General features: G+C 46.4%; 1 protein-coding gene across 1 annotated transcript; it reads right to left on the bottom strand.

Moving 5' to 3' along the window:
- Positions 1-2494: 2494 nt before the first annotated feature.
- Positions 2495-14502, bottom strand: prkrip1 (PRKR interacting protein 1). Its single transcript, XM_068007914.1, has 6 exons — positions 14353-14502; positions 10930-11008; positions 9916-10016; positions 6688-6773; positions 6041-6108; positions 2495-2865 (listed from the first exon to the last, which is right to left on the bottom strand). Exons 1-6 carry the CDS (start codon positions 14464-14466, stop codon positions 2762-2764), a joined length of 552 nt encoding a protein of 183 aa, XP_067864015.1. The 5' UTR covers positions 14467-14502; the 3' UTR covers positions 2495-2761.
- Positions 14503-15958: the final 1456 nt, after the last annotated feature.

The raw sequence follows: 15958 nt of genomic DNA, 5'->3' as shown, positions 1-15958 counted from the left end.
CCACACTCGGTCAAATGCTGCAGAGAAGAAAGGCTTGCATTGCTATTGCACCTTTTATGACCTCAGGACGTCCCAAAACACTTTACAGCTAATGAAGTACTTTTGAATTGTGGTCACTGTTGTAAGGTAGGAAATGCCGCAGTGAATTTGCACACAAGATCCCACAAACAACAATGTGATAATGACCAGATAATCTGTTTTTAACGATGTTGGTTGAGGGATAAATATTAGCCAGGACATTGGGGAGAACTCCCCAGCTCTTCTTCGAATAGTGCCATGGGATCTTTTCCGTCCACCGGAGGGCAGATGGAGACTCAGTTTAACGTCTCATTTGAAAGATGCCACCTCCCTCAGCACTGCTCTCGGAGTGTCAGCCTGGATTCTGTGTACAAGTCTCAGGAGTGGGACTTGGACCAACAACCTTCTGACTCAGGAGGAAGTGCTAACATTGAGCCATGGCTGACACAAATGTAGAGAGGATGCCGCTGAGAGTGTGGAACACGCATGTTGGGACTAGAGGTGCTGGCTCCCCATAAAGGGACAATATAAAAACAGCTTCAGCTGTAGCTCCGAAGGCTTTAACTCCTTAACTCTAATTAGAACTGGGGCTGTAATTAACAATGTTATTTTGCTAAAAAACAATGAGCCCTTTTACCACGGCTTGGCCTGGCACCTCCCCCAACTTCAGGAAGCTTTAAATTTTCAGGGGGATGGTGGTTGGGAGGTAGGAGGTAGAGAGTTGGGATAAAAGGGACATTTTTAGATTGGCAGGCAGTGTTGTCTCTCAAGGATCGGTGCCATGACTCCATGACCTGGATTGGGAGATAGAGGGAATATTGCAAATTTGCAGATGATACCAAGCTAGGGAGAGTGCGCCTTTGGCTTACTGGTAGCATTCCCATCTGAGTCAGGTGGTGTCGGGCTCCGCTGCCACTCAGACAGCCCTTGGTGAGCAGAGACCAGAACACCGACTGTGAATACCGGGCTGATGTCCAGTGGGGGGACTTATGTCCAATGGGTGTGGATGGCGCCCCCCCCCCCGGTAAAGAGTAGGTGGGCTCTTTAGCCTTGGTTGCAGCCCACCTGGAAGCTCCTTCGAAGATAATAACCCTGAGGATAGCAACGGGAAACCACCTCAGCTACTCCTCCCTAATAAGTGGCTCAACAGCACCTCCCAAACCCGCGACCTCTACCACCTAGAAGGACAAGAGCAGCAGGCACATGGGAACAACACCACCTGCACGTTCCCCTCCAAGTCACACACCATCCCGACTTGGAAATATATCGCCGTTCCTTCATCGTCGCTGGGTCAAAATCCTGGAACTCCCTTCCCAGCAGCACTGTGGGAGAACCGTCACCACACGGACTGCAGCGGTTCAAGGAGGCGGCTCACCACCACCTTCTCAAGGGCAATTAGGGCTGCCCACATCCCATGAACGAATAAAAAAAAAAGTATCGCGTGTGTGAGACTTGAATTAGGACCTGCCCTAGAACACAACAGTCAGACTAAGCTAGGAGGCATAGTGAATTGTGAGGAGGGTATCGGAGAACTGCAAGAGGAACTAAATTAAGCAAAAGGGCAGAAAGTTGGCATATGCAGTTTAACGTGACTGTGCGGTACTTTGTACACAAGAATGGGAATACAACGTAAATGGGGAAGTGAGACTGGGATAGAGATGAACAGAGAGGTTTAGATACACAAATCATTAAAAGCTGTCTCAAAGGTGCAAAAAGTGATTTAGAGGGCTAATGTGATGCAGCTCCATATCCTAAGTGATTATAAAATGTAAGACAGCATTACTGCAGTTACACAGAGCTGGTCAGAGTTCATTTGGGGTATTGTGTTCAGTTTTGGGCACCTCATCTCAGCAAGGATATACTGGCCTTGGAGGGAATCCTGCGACAATTCACCAGGGTGACAACTTGGATGAATGAGATTAGAGGGGAGACTCTTTTACTCTTACCTCCCTGCTCTCCTTTAAAAGCCTTCTCTTGACCAAGGTTTCAGTCCCCTCTCCCAACTTTCTTTCTCCTCTGAATTGCTTTGCACTCTTCTATGCTAAATTCAAAATTGTTGTATCGCCCCTGGAGATGAGCAGGTCAAAGGGTGCATAAAATAACAAAGGGAAATAACCAGATCAATGGGCAACGATTGTCTCTCTCGCCGGGTAGGGAACCCAGAGCCAGAACAAAGAAACAAACCAAGATGTCTTCAGAGGGTTGAGAATATGGAGCGTATTGCTCCAGTAGATGCAAAATGGACAGAGGTGTTTAAAAGGGAGACAATGTTTATTTGGGCAGTAAGGTGGAGAGAGGGCAGGGATATGGGATTAGAGACACAGCAGGATCAGTGGGTTGAATGGTTTACCCCTGTGATGCCCAATTCACTACAGCAGTGTTCAGATGTTATGTCAAGTCTCATATTTTACTTCAAAATAAATCTTTTTACAAAAGACCTAGAAACAGGCACAAGATATACTCATTAAAACTGCAGGACATTGTAGAAAATGTTTTACTAACTTTGTATTTTAAATACACTGTACAAGAGAGTCAGAACTTAGCAATGCAATTTCCATTTGAATATCAAATGTACCAGAAAAATGACTTAACACTAAGTGGATGCCTGATCTTTTGCTTGTCTTGTGCGTAGAAAAGGCAGTTTGGGTTCAAAGTGTCTGATCAGCAAATCTTCCACAATTGTACATCCCTGATGCCAATCGAGATCCAGCCCATAATTTCCATCATTTCACTGGGGCTCAGGTCACCGCCCACCCATCATAAAGCTGGGCTCTTCTGAATCGTCCACTGTCTGCTTTGGGCTTTTTGTCTCTTCCTCTTCCTCACTGCTGGACATTTCATCAGCGCCTAGAGCACAGGTCAGAAAAGGTTACACACCGATTCACGGAAGGACAGTGCACTCTGAGTTTAATCCTTTTCCTTCTAGCAATTCAAGGTGAAAATCTCCCAGAATATTGGTTAATGAAAAATAAATCAGTGCTTTCCTCACCCACTGCAGCTAAATAATAGCACAGGGCTGGGCACCGAAATCTGCTGTGAGAACAATCGGATTCCAATTCTTAGTACAAACAAAAAAGGCAAGTGCTGTCATCATTTAGCCCCGCTCTTCCTCTGAGGTAAAGAAATAACCAGCTCCTGTCAAAAAGCTTCTAAAGTTCATGCTCTCTCTAGCTTGTTTTGACATCATTTGGCAAAACCAACTGTTATAGCCCAAGGAAAGATACACCAAGCTGTTGCACTGTTTAGCTCAGAGAATCAGACAGCGATTTTCCAAACTGTACAGACTGAACTGCAGGGACAGCTGTAGCTGTTATCTCTCTCTAACTGATTGTTAGGTCTGGGGAAAATATCCCTCTAGGCTTTTCAGAGAGGCCGAGGTGGAGTTAACACGTGAATAGAGATACTCAAAAAGCAACTAGGTCTAAGCATACAATTGTGAAATATATAATTTTTGATGTCTTTATTATCTTATAAACTTTATTTTCAACATTTTACATGGCTAAAGAAAAAGGAGACTGAAAATATACTTTGGTTGAGTTTCTGTTTTTTTGTTCATTGCAAGAATTTCCGCGCTGTTTATAAAGATTTCTGATTTATTGCTCTTTTAGGGATATGAAATTTGAGCCCGAGACGCAGGTGCACTACATCGTAAGTGTGATCGCAGAGTTGTGACACAGTCCGGACAGGAATTCTGCACACAAGTACTATTTTTATAATACACAAGTGGATCGCCCACATTACTCATGGCAGGTAAACGATGCACTGCTCAATATGGAACATATCATACCATGTAGTATTCTGCTGCTAAGATGAAGCTGCATCCCTTCAAAGACACTGGCAAACTGCTGTTAAGTAAACACTAGGCGAGGTCAGATTATTTTTATTATTTGTACTTGGGATGTGGGTGACATTTATTGCCCATCTCTAGTTAGCCTGAGGACATGAAGAGTCAACATTGTAGTGCGGGACTGGGGTCACGTGTTGACCAGACTGGGTAGAATTGGCAGGTTCCTCTCCCTGACGGACCTGAGTGAACCCATATGGCAGCTTTCATTGTCATCTTTCTGCTGCCAGTCCACAAAGTACTAGCTTTATTGATTTGAACTCCTGAACTCTGGGTTTCCAGCCCAATGCCATTAGTACTAGACTGCCGTACTCTTCAGACTGTAGGTCACAACCCAGCATTTGTCTTTTAAAAGAGTGTGATTTGTAAAGTCAGAGGTTACAGAAATTTCAGCTCTTGTGCTAAAAGAATGCATTTGTTTCTTCATTTTTTTTTTAAAAAGTGAGACACAGGAAATGAATACTTGACATGCCATTTGTATATGATAGTATACTAGCACATCTCATGTTATAACACAGCGTATTCAGCTTATATTAAGGACAGCAGTGTTATATTGTGAAATGTTTAATGTATTATTCTGATATGGTGCAGCTGGATCTCTTCAAGGCCACAAAATCCAATTGTTGTTAAGTAAACAGAGCCTCAGGTCAATCAGCCTAAATGTTTCGAGGGGGCAGTGTACAGGGCGAGGTTGATCAGAGTTTCAATGCTCTTCAAGCTGCAAGTCAGAATTGAGGAGGAAGTATTTGACTTTCCCTTTTATAGTGTGATCACTGGGTGGTGGAACTTTACAAATGGAGTATACTAGTCAGTTTCAGGCTGCAGTAGAAAGCACACAGCAAGTTAAGGTTGTTTTGCATGTGCGATGTCTTGAGTGCAACATCTGGAAAGGCTAGACGTTAATACAGTAGGGCAGATTTTCTTGTGGCATTGCTTTTGGTGAGTAAGAGGTTACACTGCTACAAGTGGTGAAGGTTGTGCTGGGATAGAGATATGGGGAAGGATCGAATTTGGAAAGAAGTGTCTTAAGGCCAAGTGAAGCAAGTGTCAATTGGCTCCTATAAAATGTATAAGTTGTATTGCCCTTCCCAATGTAGCTGTATAAACAAATCTTTCTGTAAATGATGGTTTTTGAATTCTTAGTACAAACAAAATAAAGCACAGGTGCTCCAATCATATCTCTCACTACAGCCTCTCCCTCAAGAAAAAGAAACATTTAAAATAGTTACCACAAAAAAGGTTCTTTGAAAAAGCTTGTTTTGAAATCATTTGGAAAAACACACATTTAAATACTAATACAGCCTTGAGAAAAAAAAGAGACACTTCCAGTTGTTGCAGAGAATTGTCCCTTTACACGCTGGGAGATTTTCCACACTGTATTCACTCAGACTCCAGCAGCACAGGTGGGCCTAAACTCACCCTGATAGCTCTGGGAACAGGATCATCTCCAAGCCCAGGCTTTTGAGAGGCTGAGGCCTATGAGTTATAAACATTAATGAAGGTAGTCAAAGATACTAAGTTTAATCACGTTACTGTGAGATTCTAAGTTCAAACCTTATTTTCAACCCTCGATATTGGAGTTTGAGAGAAAGAAAAATGGTGGACAAAGGGTTTTAGAAAATGCGAGTGATTTGACTGGCTCAAATTCCAACCAATCAGGTGAAAGGGACACAGTAATTTGCATATCTACATGTGGAGCCTGCAACGTGATAGAAGCCTGATGCTTAGGAAGTGTGTGCCCTGCTTTCAAATTAATATATTCACATATCAGCACCATTCTCAGTGCAACAACTGTGGGGCATTAACTCCTCAAAGCTACTAAATAAAATTAAAGGTTCCAAATTAGGAACGTAAGTCACATTGAAGAGAACCCTTTTGAAGGTTATCGGACTAACAGGTTCAGGAGTTTATTGCATCATCTTCCATACCATATCTCTACACCAAACTCCACACAGGATGTCTGTCACTAGGTCACATTAGGATTTCGCTCTTTAAAATAAAGAGAACTCAACATTTCTTAAACAGGTCTCGGAACAGCATCTAAGCCACAAAGCAGACAAGGATTTGGATTAATCGCTGCCGATTAAATCATTCCAAGGAAGAGAAAACATAATAAATGTCTTGTGATTTTGACTCATACTAGAAGGGAAGCTGAATAATATACCGGGCGTAACTCACCATCTGCTGCTTTCGTCAGCTGCTTCTTGGCTTTCTTTGCCAAGATTTTCTTCTCCTTTAACTTCTGTCTGTAATGAGAAAAGAAAACTTGAACAAGCAGCAAATTACTAACTCAGCCACTTGCCAATTTATTCTTCTCACCTCACTGGGTAACAATGTGTTTACAGCTAGTTTGTCATTGATTAGATTGGCCAGCAATGGGCTGTGAGTGAGTGAATCCCTGCTTGGACAAGCAGGCACCATTCAGACACCTAAAATAAATAACTGTACAGTCTGCAGTGCCTAGTGTTCCCAAACTTATAATGAGGATGCAATGTTGGCTCATCAAGACAAATTGTAGCAGCTACAGGACCACCCTGGCTAAGATCAGCTAACTCCACAGAGAGGGAATTGACCCCTGGAGCCACTTTGCTCTGTGACAAGGCTACTCGCTAATCCATTGTAATTACAAATAGAAATTCCCCCCTTCCCCAAACCCATAACAAACCCACGACAGGACGACAATTCTCACCCCATATTGCTCTTCATTATAACTTTGCACTGATTTCAGCGAGTGCAGTGGGGATAAAATGGGAATTTGTTACAAACTGTAACGTCCAATCACTTGCAGGGTCTTCTGGACCCAGGAGCAGTATCGCTGCTTTTACCGTTTCTTCCTGCGTTTCTCCGTCCTCTCTTCAGCCACCCTCCGGTTCATGTCTAGTTTCTTCTGGAATTCATCCCCCAGACGTTGCTGTAAAGTAACGGATTCTCAGATGAATTACGCAGCCTCACAGCACAGCCTTGTACATATCACACTCCCACCAGATATTCCAGAGACGTTTAATGTCAATGCAGACAGACCGATGTTTTAAATGGCTTTTTCATTTTATTGTAAAGATCAGATTACAGCATCAGACTGTCACAATTACAATCCTTGCTGAGTTAATACAGTGCCCACTTATCCTGCCCACACTTCTGACAGGCAACCATCGCTAAATATTTTCCATCACTGTAGGAGTCAATTACAAACTTACAACACATTAAACATGCCGACTATTTCCAGCAGAATCGGCTGTTCAATAAGCTCTTCCCAACTCGCTACGGTGTGATTACCTTAATTACTAAATCCCCTGAATTTACCGATTTAAAACCTCTGCTGATTTCAGGCAAACCCAGTTCTTCCAGCAGCTGTTCAGCAGGTTCTATTACGGAGCGATTACTTTGCTGCTTACGACTGAGTTTGTTAATCAGCCCCAGTATGAAAATACCTATTAGGTTTCACCGTCCAACAGATCACGTTAACACTAATGTGTTACAAGCAGTGGGGACTACTTTCTCTAAAATTTGAACAGAATACACATTATACAAGCTGCACACATGAAAAGGGAAGTAACTCAGCTTTTCTTCTGTTATTTCTTCACATTAAGTAGCAGGATTGCCTTCAATGTATTAAATAGGAACAGGAGTTGGTCACTCAGCCCACTGATCACACTCCACATTCTGTTAGCCATGGTGGATTAGCGAGGAGTAATTAGTGTTGATCTTTGGATTGGTTTTGGGGCCTTAACTTACTCTATATACAAATGGGAATAGAGAGAGATGTACCTGTTTGAAAACAATACTAAGCTAGGAGGCATAGTGAATTATGAAGAGGACGATTGTAAAAGGGCATACATTAAGTGAATCAGCAGAACATTGGTAGAGGGAGTTTAATGGAACAGTGTGAGGTGGACATTTCGGATACAAGAAATTTGCAGGGCTATGGGGAAAGAGCGGGGGAATGGGGCTAACTGGATTGCTGCTGTGCTGTAATGATTCTAAGAATGGGAATTCAGTCTAAAGGGGAAGTGAGACTGGAGCGGTTTAGAATCGCAATTTCCTACCCTACTCCTTGTCCTTACTTCCCTAATCTCCCTTTTAAACACCTCAATTGATTTTGTATCGATGACTGGGCTCAGTGCAGTCCACATCCTAACACAGCTTGGGGTGGAAATCTATTCCTATGTTTGCTTTTAACTGGCTGAGTTCTAATTTTAAGATTTTGTCTCCTCTACAGTAAGAAAGTTACACCCCATCGAGTTTGTTAATTCCCTTCGTCATTTTAAACACCACAATTAACCTCCCCATCTCCAGGAATACAAGATCAAGTTACCCGGACTATCACAGCTCACTCCCTTCATCCCAAGTGTCATCCTTGTGAATAGTTTTTGGACTCCCTCCAAGGCCAGTATATCTTTCCTGAGATGAGGTGCCCAAAACCGAACACAATACCCAAAATGAGCTCTGACCAGCTCTGTGCACCTGCAATAATGCTCTTACTTTTACATTTCATACCACTTTTGATGCAGCCCCATATCCTATCAGCTTTTTAAATCACTTTTTGCACCCGTAAGCCAGCTTTTAATTACTTACGTGTCGGAACCTCTAAACCGCTCCAGTCTCACTTCCCCTTTAGACTGAATTCCCATTCTTAGAACCGTTACAGCACAGCAGCAATCCAGTTAGCCCCATTCCCCCGCTCTTTCCCCATAGCCCTGCAAATTTCTTGTATCCGAAATGTCCACCTCACACTGTTCCGTTAAACTCCCTCTACCAATGTTCTGCTGATTCACTTAATGTATGCCCTTTTACAATCGTCCTCTTCATAATTCACTATGCCTCCTAGCTTAGTATTGTTTTCAAACAGGTACATCTCTCTCTATTCCCATTTGTATATAGAGTAAGTTAAGGCCCCAAAACCAATCCAAAGGTCAACACTAATTACTCCTCGCTAATCCAAAAATGTCTCTTTTATCCCAATTAATTTCCTATGCATGTGCCTTCATTTTAGAATCATCTTTGTGCAGGACCTTATTAAAAATCTTCTGTAACCCACATGTACGGCTGTTGCAATTCGGGCTCCCTCCAACAGTCCCCATGTTCACAGTAGAAAGGAACTTCCATATGCAGACTCACATTTCCAACCAATAGAAACTTGCAGCTCTATTCGTGCCGTGAACAGAATAGCGTACACCAGAAACAACAAATACATTTTCCGTGGTATCATGCACTGGATACCACTGGGATACCCATCAAGGTTTTCCCATCGACTTCAAATACACAGTCAGACCACAACATTCAGGCTAAAGCTAATAGTCAGCAGCATTAAGACAAAAGTTTATGAGCTGATATTTTGGGTCAGGCCTCGTTTTCATACTCTAACTCAGTTTCCACCGTTTAAAAATTACATTTCGGTTCTTCACCGTTGCTGAGGCTTTCACCACTGGAGCGAGAACCAACCCCCAAACCCCATCCATTAACCCAGTGCCAGCCTCAGCATCTGAAGATAACGGGGTCAGCGGGGGCCCGGGGGGGGGGGGGCCAGTATTGTCAAGCCCAGCGTGAGAAACCCTGCTAATTCACAGAATATCATGCCTCTTCAAAGTCCATTTCTCAAAACCAGCACCGACTCATTCTTCGGAGGATAAATTCACCTTTAGAAAGGGGAGGGGAAGTTTATTAATCCCAAGTACTCATCCACTGAACATTAAAAAAAAACAAATGCCTGACCCAGTGGAGATTGGCCAAGTGTCTCTGTCTCCCTGACAATATCCTGACATCACTATCGGGGGGCAGGAGGTGACTCTGTGGCCCAAAGAGGCTCACTGATTCCACTGGGGGCAGTTTCAGATGGGTTTGAGAGTCAATCCAGAATCACCCAAGCCGGAAAATACATTATTGGCAGAGAATGCAGCACACAGTTCATGTTAACCGTTACATTGCATCAAGTGCAGGTAGTTGTGATCACATGAGCACCAACTGTGAGCTTCACTCATGCTTGGATTTTGAGCTCCCTGCAATCCTTTTACTTGAAGTGTTGAGAAGGAACATGTGATTCATGCAGCTATACACACCTGCGCTGCATGCTTTTCCATGAATTCCTCCCTCATGTACTCCCTTCGGCGTAAGTGTCTGTAGACGTGGAACTCTCCACTGCCCGCACCGGCACTCGATCCTGTTATCATAGCACAATTATGACACTCATTGTGGGGGGAAAGGAAAGGTGCAGTGAAGAGGAGAATGATTAGCATTCAGCGTGTGAAAAAGGGGGCCTTATGAGGGCTGAGTTTCTGATTTGCTGAAGAACTCCTACTTAAGACTGATGTAATGGACTGTCAACCAGATATCAAACAGCACCACACTGTCACTTGTAGCAACGTCCAGAGAAAAAATGATGAAGTAGGGCCTGGCTACACTCAATGCATTCAGCAGACTGCACGGCAGATTGTCAGGTGGAAGGACTGAAATAGCAACTGCTCATACTGTCCCAAATGGTTTCAGCTATTTTGCTGCAGCTGGACCCCTCCAGGAAATAAAATGCACAGCCTCTCAGCTTAGGAATTTACTGAAAACAGGTTATGGAATAAATCTGAAATATTTCAATCTCATTACTAATATCTAATTGCAGATGGGTGAAGGGCAGTGGCAACCTCCTGAATTCCTAGCTATTAGAAACACATCTATAAAGCCAGTTAGATGCTTGCCTAGGTTTTGCACCCCATTCAAAAAAAAATAGAAGATTCCTCTCCTCCTTGTCACAACAGGGGTTCTGCGTTCAGAGGACAAAAGTTCGGCTATGTATTCAAATAGGATGAGGGAAGAAGCTCAAGGATTTTAGTCAGTCCAATCTCCAATTTTCCATTTACATTTCATTTCTCTTTCACTGGAAGCAACCACAGAAAAAAAAGTATTGTCTCCACTGCTGGGATCAGAAGAACGATGGCAAATTTATAACCATCAGTAACCAATAACCGATGGGGGGGAAGGGGGGGGGGGGGGAAGGGAAGGAAAATGGGGGGAGGCACCTCAGATCACATACATATCTGCCCTTCTAGTAGCAGGTTTTCCAACATAAAAATAACACTTACCCATAACATCGCGAACAAATTCTGGTGGAGGCCGTGGAGCCCATTCCTTGGGTTTCTCAGAGATTGGAACTTGTTTCTCCTACAGGGAGAAATTGGGGGAAATCTTTAATAAATTCAGAACATTCCAAATTGACCAGAGTGCCTCAATACTATAAAACATAGGTGTGTGTCTATCCAATCTAAAAAGTATCCCATCTACAACTGGCATATTAAAAAGGAAGGGGTTTCAAAAGAATTATACTAAAGCTTGATAGTTTTTAAATAAAGTTATTCTGGATGATCCAGAAGTAAACAACCACTGAAAATTTACAAATACAGAACAACAAATGCTAATGTGAAATCCTTTCTACATAATCACATCTTGGAGAACCATACCGAACACACAGAAAACCCACGTGAAGCACAAATAGGCATAAATAACAGTTAGAATCAGAATGTTCAGTGATCAATTCAGCAACATATTGGGGAAAAGTGGAGTGAGTAGAAGGTAACAGCACTTAGTTTTTAAACTGCCAAATGTCAGCACAAAATGGATGTGATATTACTGTGATGGGCACTGGGTTTATTAATTTGATCAGCATTCCTGGCTCCTGCTGCTTAGTTATTCGTTAGTAATGGGTTACAAGAGTCTGAAAATGATGAAAAACCGGATACACACCTTTACCACATCTCACCCTGAATTACAAATTTCACGCAGATACGGCAGATCTCCATCAATACCTCATCAGTGGATTAGTCTGCAATTGATGACTGGCTTTAAAAGTTACATTGTAAGATAGTGATTTTATTTAAGGCAACAATACTGAGAATCATAGAAGTTACAACATGGAAACAGGCCCTTCGGCCCAACATGTCCATGTCGCCCAGTTTATACCACTAAGCTAGTCCCAATTGCCTGCACTTGGCCCATATCCCTCTATACCCATCTTACCCATGTAACTGTCCAAATGCTTTTTAAAAGACAAAATTGTACCCGCCTCTACTACTGCCTCTGGCAGCTCGTTCCAGACACTCACCACCCTTTGAGTGAAAAAATTGCCCCTCTGGACCCTTTTGTATCTCTCCCCTCTCACCTTAAATCTATGCCCCCTCGTTATAGACTCCCCTACCTTTGGGAAAAGATTTTGACTATCGACCTTATCTATGCCTCTCATTATTTTATAGACTTCTATAAGATCACCCCTTAACCTCCTACTCTCCAGGGAAAAAAGTCCCAGTCTGTCTAACCTCTCCCTGTAAGTCAAACCATCAAGTCCCGGTAGCATCCTAGTAAATCTTTTCTGCACTCTTTCTAGTTTAATAATATCCTTTCTATAATAGGGTGACCAGAACTGTACACAGTACTCCAAGTGTGGCCTCACCAATGCCCTGTACAACTTCAACAAGACATCCCAACTCCTGCATTCAATGTTCTGACCAATGAAACCAAGCATGCTGAATGCCTTCTTCACCACCCTATCCACCTGTGACTCCACTTTCAAGGAGCTATGAATCTGTACTCCTAGATCTCTTTGTTCTATAACTCTCCCCAACGCCCTACCATTAACGGAGTAGGTCCTGGCCCGATTCGATCTACCAAAATGCATCACCTCACATTTATCTAAATTAAACTCCATCTGCCATTCATCGGCCCACTGGCCCAATTGATCAAGATCCCGTTGCAATCCTAGATAACCTTCTTCACTGTCCACAATGCCACCAATCTTGGTGTCATCTGCAAACTTACTAACCATGCCTCCTAAATTCTCATCCAAATCATTAATATAAATAACAAATAACAGCGGACCCAGCACCGATCCCTGAGGCACACCGCTGGACACAGGCATCCAGTTTGAAAAACAACCCTCTACAACCACCCTCTGTCTTCTGTCGTCAAGCCAATTTTGTATCCAATTGGCTACCTCACCTTGGATCCCATGAGATTTAACCTTATGTAACAACCTACCATGCAGTACCTTGTCAAATGCTTTGCTGAAGTCCATGTAGACCACGTCTACTGCACAGCCCTCATCTATCTTCTTGGTTACCCCTTCAAAAAACTCAATCAAATTTGTGAGACATGATTTTCCTCTCACAAAACCATGCTGACTGTTCCTAATTAGTCCCTGCCTCTCCAAATGCGCGTAGATCCTGTCTCTCAGAATACCCTCTAACAACTTACCCACTACAGATGTCAGGCTCACTGGTCTGTAGTTCCCAGGCTTTTCCCTGCCGCCCTTCTTAAACAAAGGCACAACATTTGCTACCCTCCAATCTTCAGGCACCTCACCTGTAGCGGTGGATGATTCAAATATCTCTGCTTGGGGACCCGCAATTTCCTCCCTAACCTCCCATAACGTCCTGGGATACATTTCATCAGGTCCCGGAGATTTATCTACCTTGATGCGCGTTAAGACTTCCAGCACCTCCCTCTCTGTAATATGTACACTCCTCAAGACATCACTATTTATTTCCCCAAGTTCCCTAACATCCATGCCTTTCTCAACCGTAAATACCGATGTGAAATATTCATTCAGGATCTCACCCATTTCTTGTGGTTCCGCACATAGATGACCTTGTTGATCCTTAAGAGGCCCTACTCTCTCCCTAGTTACCCTTTTGCCCTTTATGTATTTGTAGAAGCTCTTTGGATTCACCTTTGCCTTATCTGCCAAAGCAATCTCATATCCCCTTTTTGCCCTCCTGATTTCTCTCTTAACTCTACTCCGGCAATCTCTATACTCTTCAAGGGATCCACTTGATCCCAGCTGTCTATGCATGTCATATGCCTCCTTCTTCTTTTTGACTAGTGCCTCAATCTCCCGAGTCATCCAAGGCTCCCTACTTCTACCAGCCTTGCCCTTCACTTTATAAGGAATGTGCTTACCCTGAACCCTGGTTAACACATTTTTGAAGGCCTCCCACATACCAGACGTCCCTTTGCCTGCCAACAGACTCTCCCAATCAACTTCTGAAAGTTCCTGTCTAATACCATCAAAATTGGCCTTTCCCCAATTTAGAATTTTAACTTTTGGGCCAGACCTATCCTTCTCCATAGCTATCTTAAAACTAATGGAATTATGATCACTGGTCCCAAAGTGATCCCTCACTAACACTTCTGTCACCTGCCCTTCCTTATTTCCCAAGAGGAGGTCAAGTTTTGCCCCCTCTCTAATTGGGGTGAAAGGGATACCTGCCCCTGACCGAGTTATTCGACCATGGGGTGTATCACAGCTAATCCCAATCCCGGCCTCACCACCTGTGCACGATTATACCAGGGTCCACTGGATAGGAACCGAGACTGGGAACACCTCCCACTCCCACCTCCCACTCCCACCCCCCCAGGGCCAGCCTGGGGCACTGAGGCCAGCTGCAGCACCGGACCGCTGCCCCGGTATTCAGTCTCCTGCCTCCTGTTCCCGGGGCCCGGCTGTTTTGACTCACGGGGTTTCTCATTAACCGCTCCAGCTTCAGACGCTGTTCCTCGGCCGCGCTCCGCGGGATGACCAGCGGCTGGGCGGCTTTCCTCGGCCGCGCTCCCTTCACCTCCTCCTCCATCTTGGATCCGCCGTCGCAGCGAGATGACGTCACCAGCCCGCCGCCCCGCGCCTGTTCACTGACGTCAGCGTGCGACGCACACCGGAGGGCGCATGCGCTGGCCGAGGATTCCTGTTTGGCAACAGAGAAAACCCCCGGGGGGTGGGGACACTGACCCTGGGGGAGACTCTGCCTCCCGTCCCCCGGGGGTGGGGACACTGACCCTGGGGGAGACTCTGCCTCCCGTCCCCCGGGGGTGGGGACACTGACCCTGGGGGAGACTCTGCCTCCCGTCCCCCGGGGGTGGGGACACTGACCCTGGGGGGTGGGGACACTGACCCTGGGGGAGACTCTGCCTCCCGTCCCCCGGGGGTGGGGACACTGACCCTGGGGGAGACTCTGCCTCCCGTCCCCCGGGGGTGGGGACACTGACCCTGGGGGGTGGGGACACTGACCCTGGGGGAGACGCTGCCTCCCATCCCCCTGGGGGGTGGGGACACTGACCCTGGGGGAGACTCTGCCTCCCGTCCCCCGGGGGTGGGGACACTGACCCTGGGGGGTGGGGACACTGACCCTGGGGGAGACGCTGCCTCCCATCCCCCTGGGGGGTGGGGACACTGACCCTGGGGGAGACTCTGCCTCCCGTCCCCCGGGGGTGGGGACACTGACCCTGGGGGAGACTCTGCCTCCCAATCCCCGGGGGTGGGGACACTGACCCTGGGGGAGACTCTGCCTCCCATCCCCCGGGGGGTGAGGACACTGACCCTGGGGGAGACTCTGCCTCCCATCCCCCGGGGGGTGAGGACACTGACCCTGGGGGAGAGTCTGTCTCCCATCCCCCGGGGGGTGGGGACACTGACCCTGGGGGAGACTCTGCCTCCCATCCCCCGAGGGGTGGGGACACTGACGCTGGGGGAGGGGACACTGACCCTGGGGGAGACGCTGCCTCCCATCCCCCGGGGGTGGGGACACTGACCCTGGGGGAGACTCTGCCTCCCGTCCCCCGGGGGTGGGGACACTGACCCTGGGGGAGACTCTGCCTCCCGTCCCCCGGGGGTGGGGACACTGACCCTGGGGGGTGGGGACACTGACCCTGGGGGAGACGCTGCCTCCCATCCCCCTGGGGGGTGGGGACACTGACCCTGGGGGAGACTCTGCCTCCCGTCCCCCGGGGGTGGGGACACTGACCCTGGGGGGTGGGGACACTGACCCTGGGGGAGACGCTGCCTCCCATCCCCCTGGGGGGTGGGGACACTGACCCTGGGGGAGACTCTGCCTCCCGTCCCCCGGGGGTGGGGACACTGACCCTGGGGGAGACTCTGCCTCCCAATCCCCGGGGGTGGGGACACTGACCCTGGGGGAGACTCTGCCTCCCATCCCCCGGGGGGTGAGGACACTGACCCTGGGGGAGACTCTGCCTCCCATCCCCCGGGGGGTGAGGACACTGACCCTGGGGGAGAGTCTGTCTCCCATCCCCCGGGGGGTGGGGACACTGACCCTGGGGGAGACTCTG

The sequence above is a fragment of the Heptranchias perlo genome, chromosome 28 (genome assembly GCF_035084215.1).
Source record: "Heptranchias perlo isolate sHepPer1 chromosome 28, sHepPer1.hap1, whole genome shotgun sequence".
In the NCBI taxonomy this organism is placed as follows: Eukaryota; Metazoa; Chordata; class Chondrichthyes; order Hexanchiformes; family Hexanchidae; genus Heptranchias; species Heptranchias perlo.
Note: the sequence above shows the minus strand (reverse complement) of the source record. Positions and strands in the feature narration are given on the sequence as shown.

Excerpts from the sequence above, each read along its gene's own strand:
- prkrip1 (XM_068007914.1), bottom strand. The coding sequence starts at position 14,466 with ATGGAGGAGGAGGTGAAGGGAGCGCGGCCGAGGAAAGCCGCCCAGCCG. Across the intron at positions 11,009-14,352 it reads AGCGGTTAATGAGAAACCCC|GAGAAACAAGTTCCAATCTC; the intron begins GTGAGTCAAAAC and ends TTCTCCCTGTAG. Across the intron at positions 6,109-6,687 it reads GAGAAACGCAGGAAGAAACG|ACAGAAGTTAAAGGAGAAGA; the intron begins GTAAAAGCAGCG and ends TTCTCATTACAG.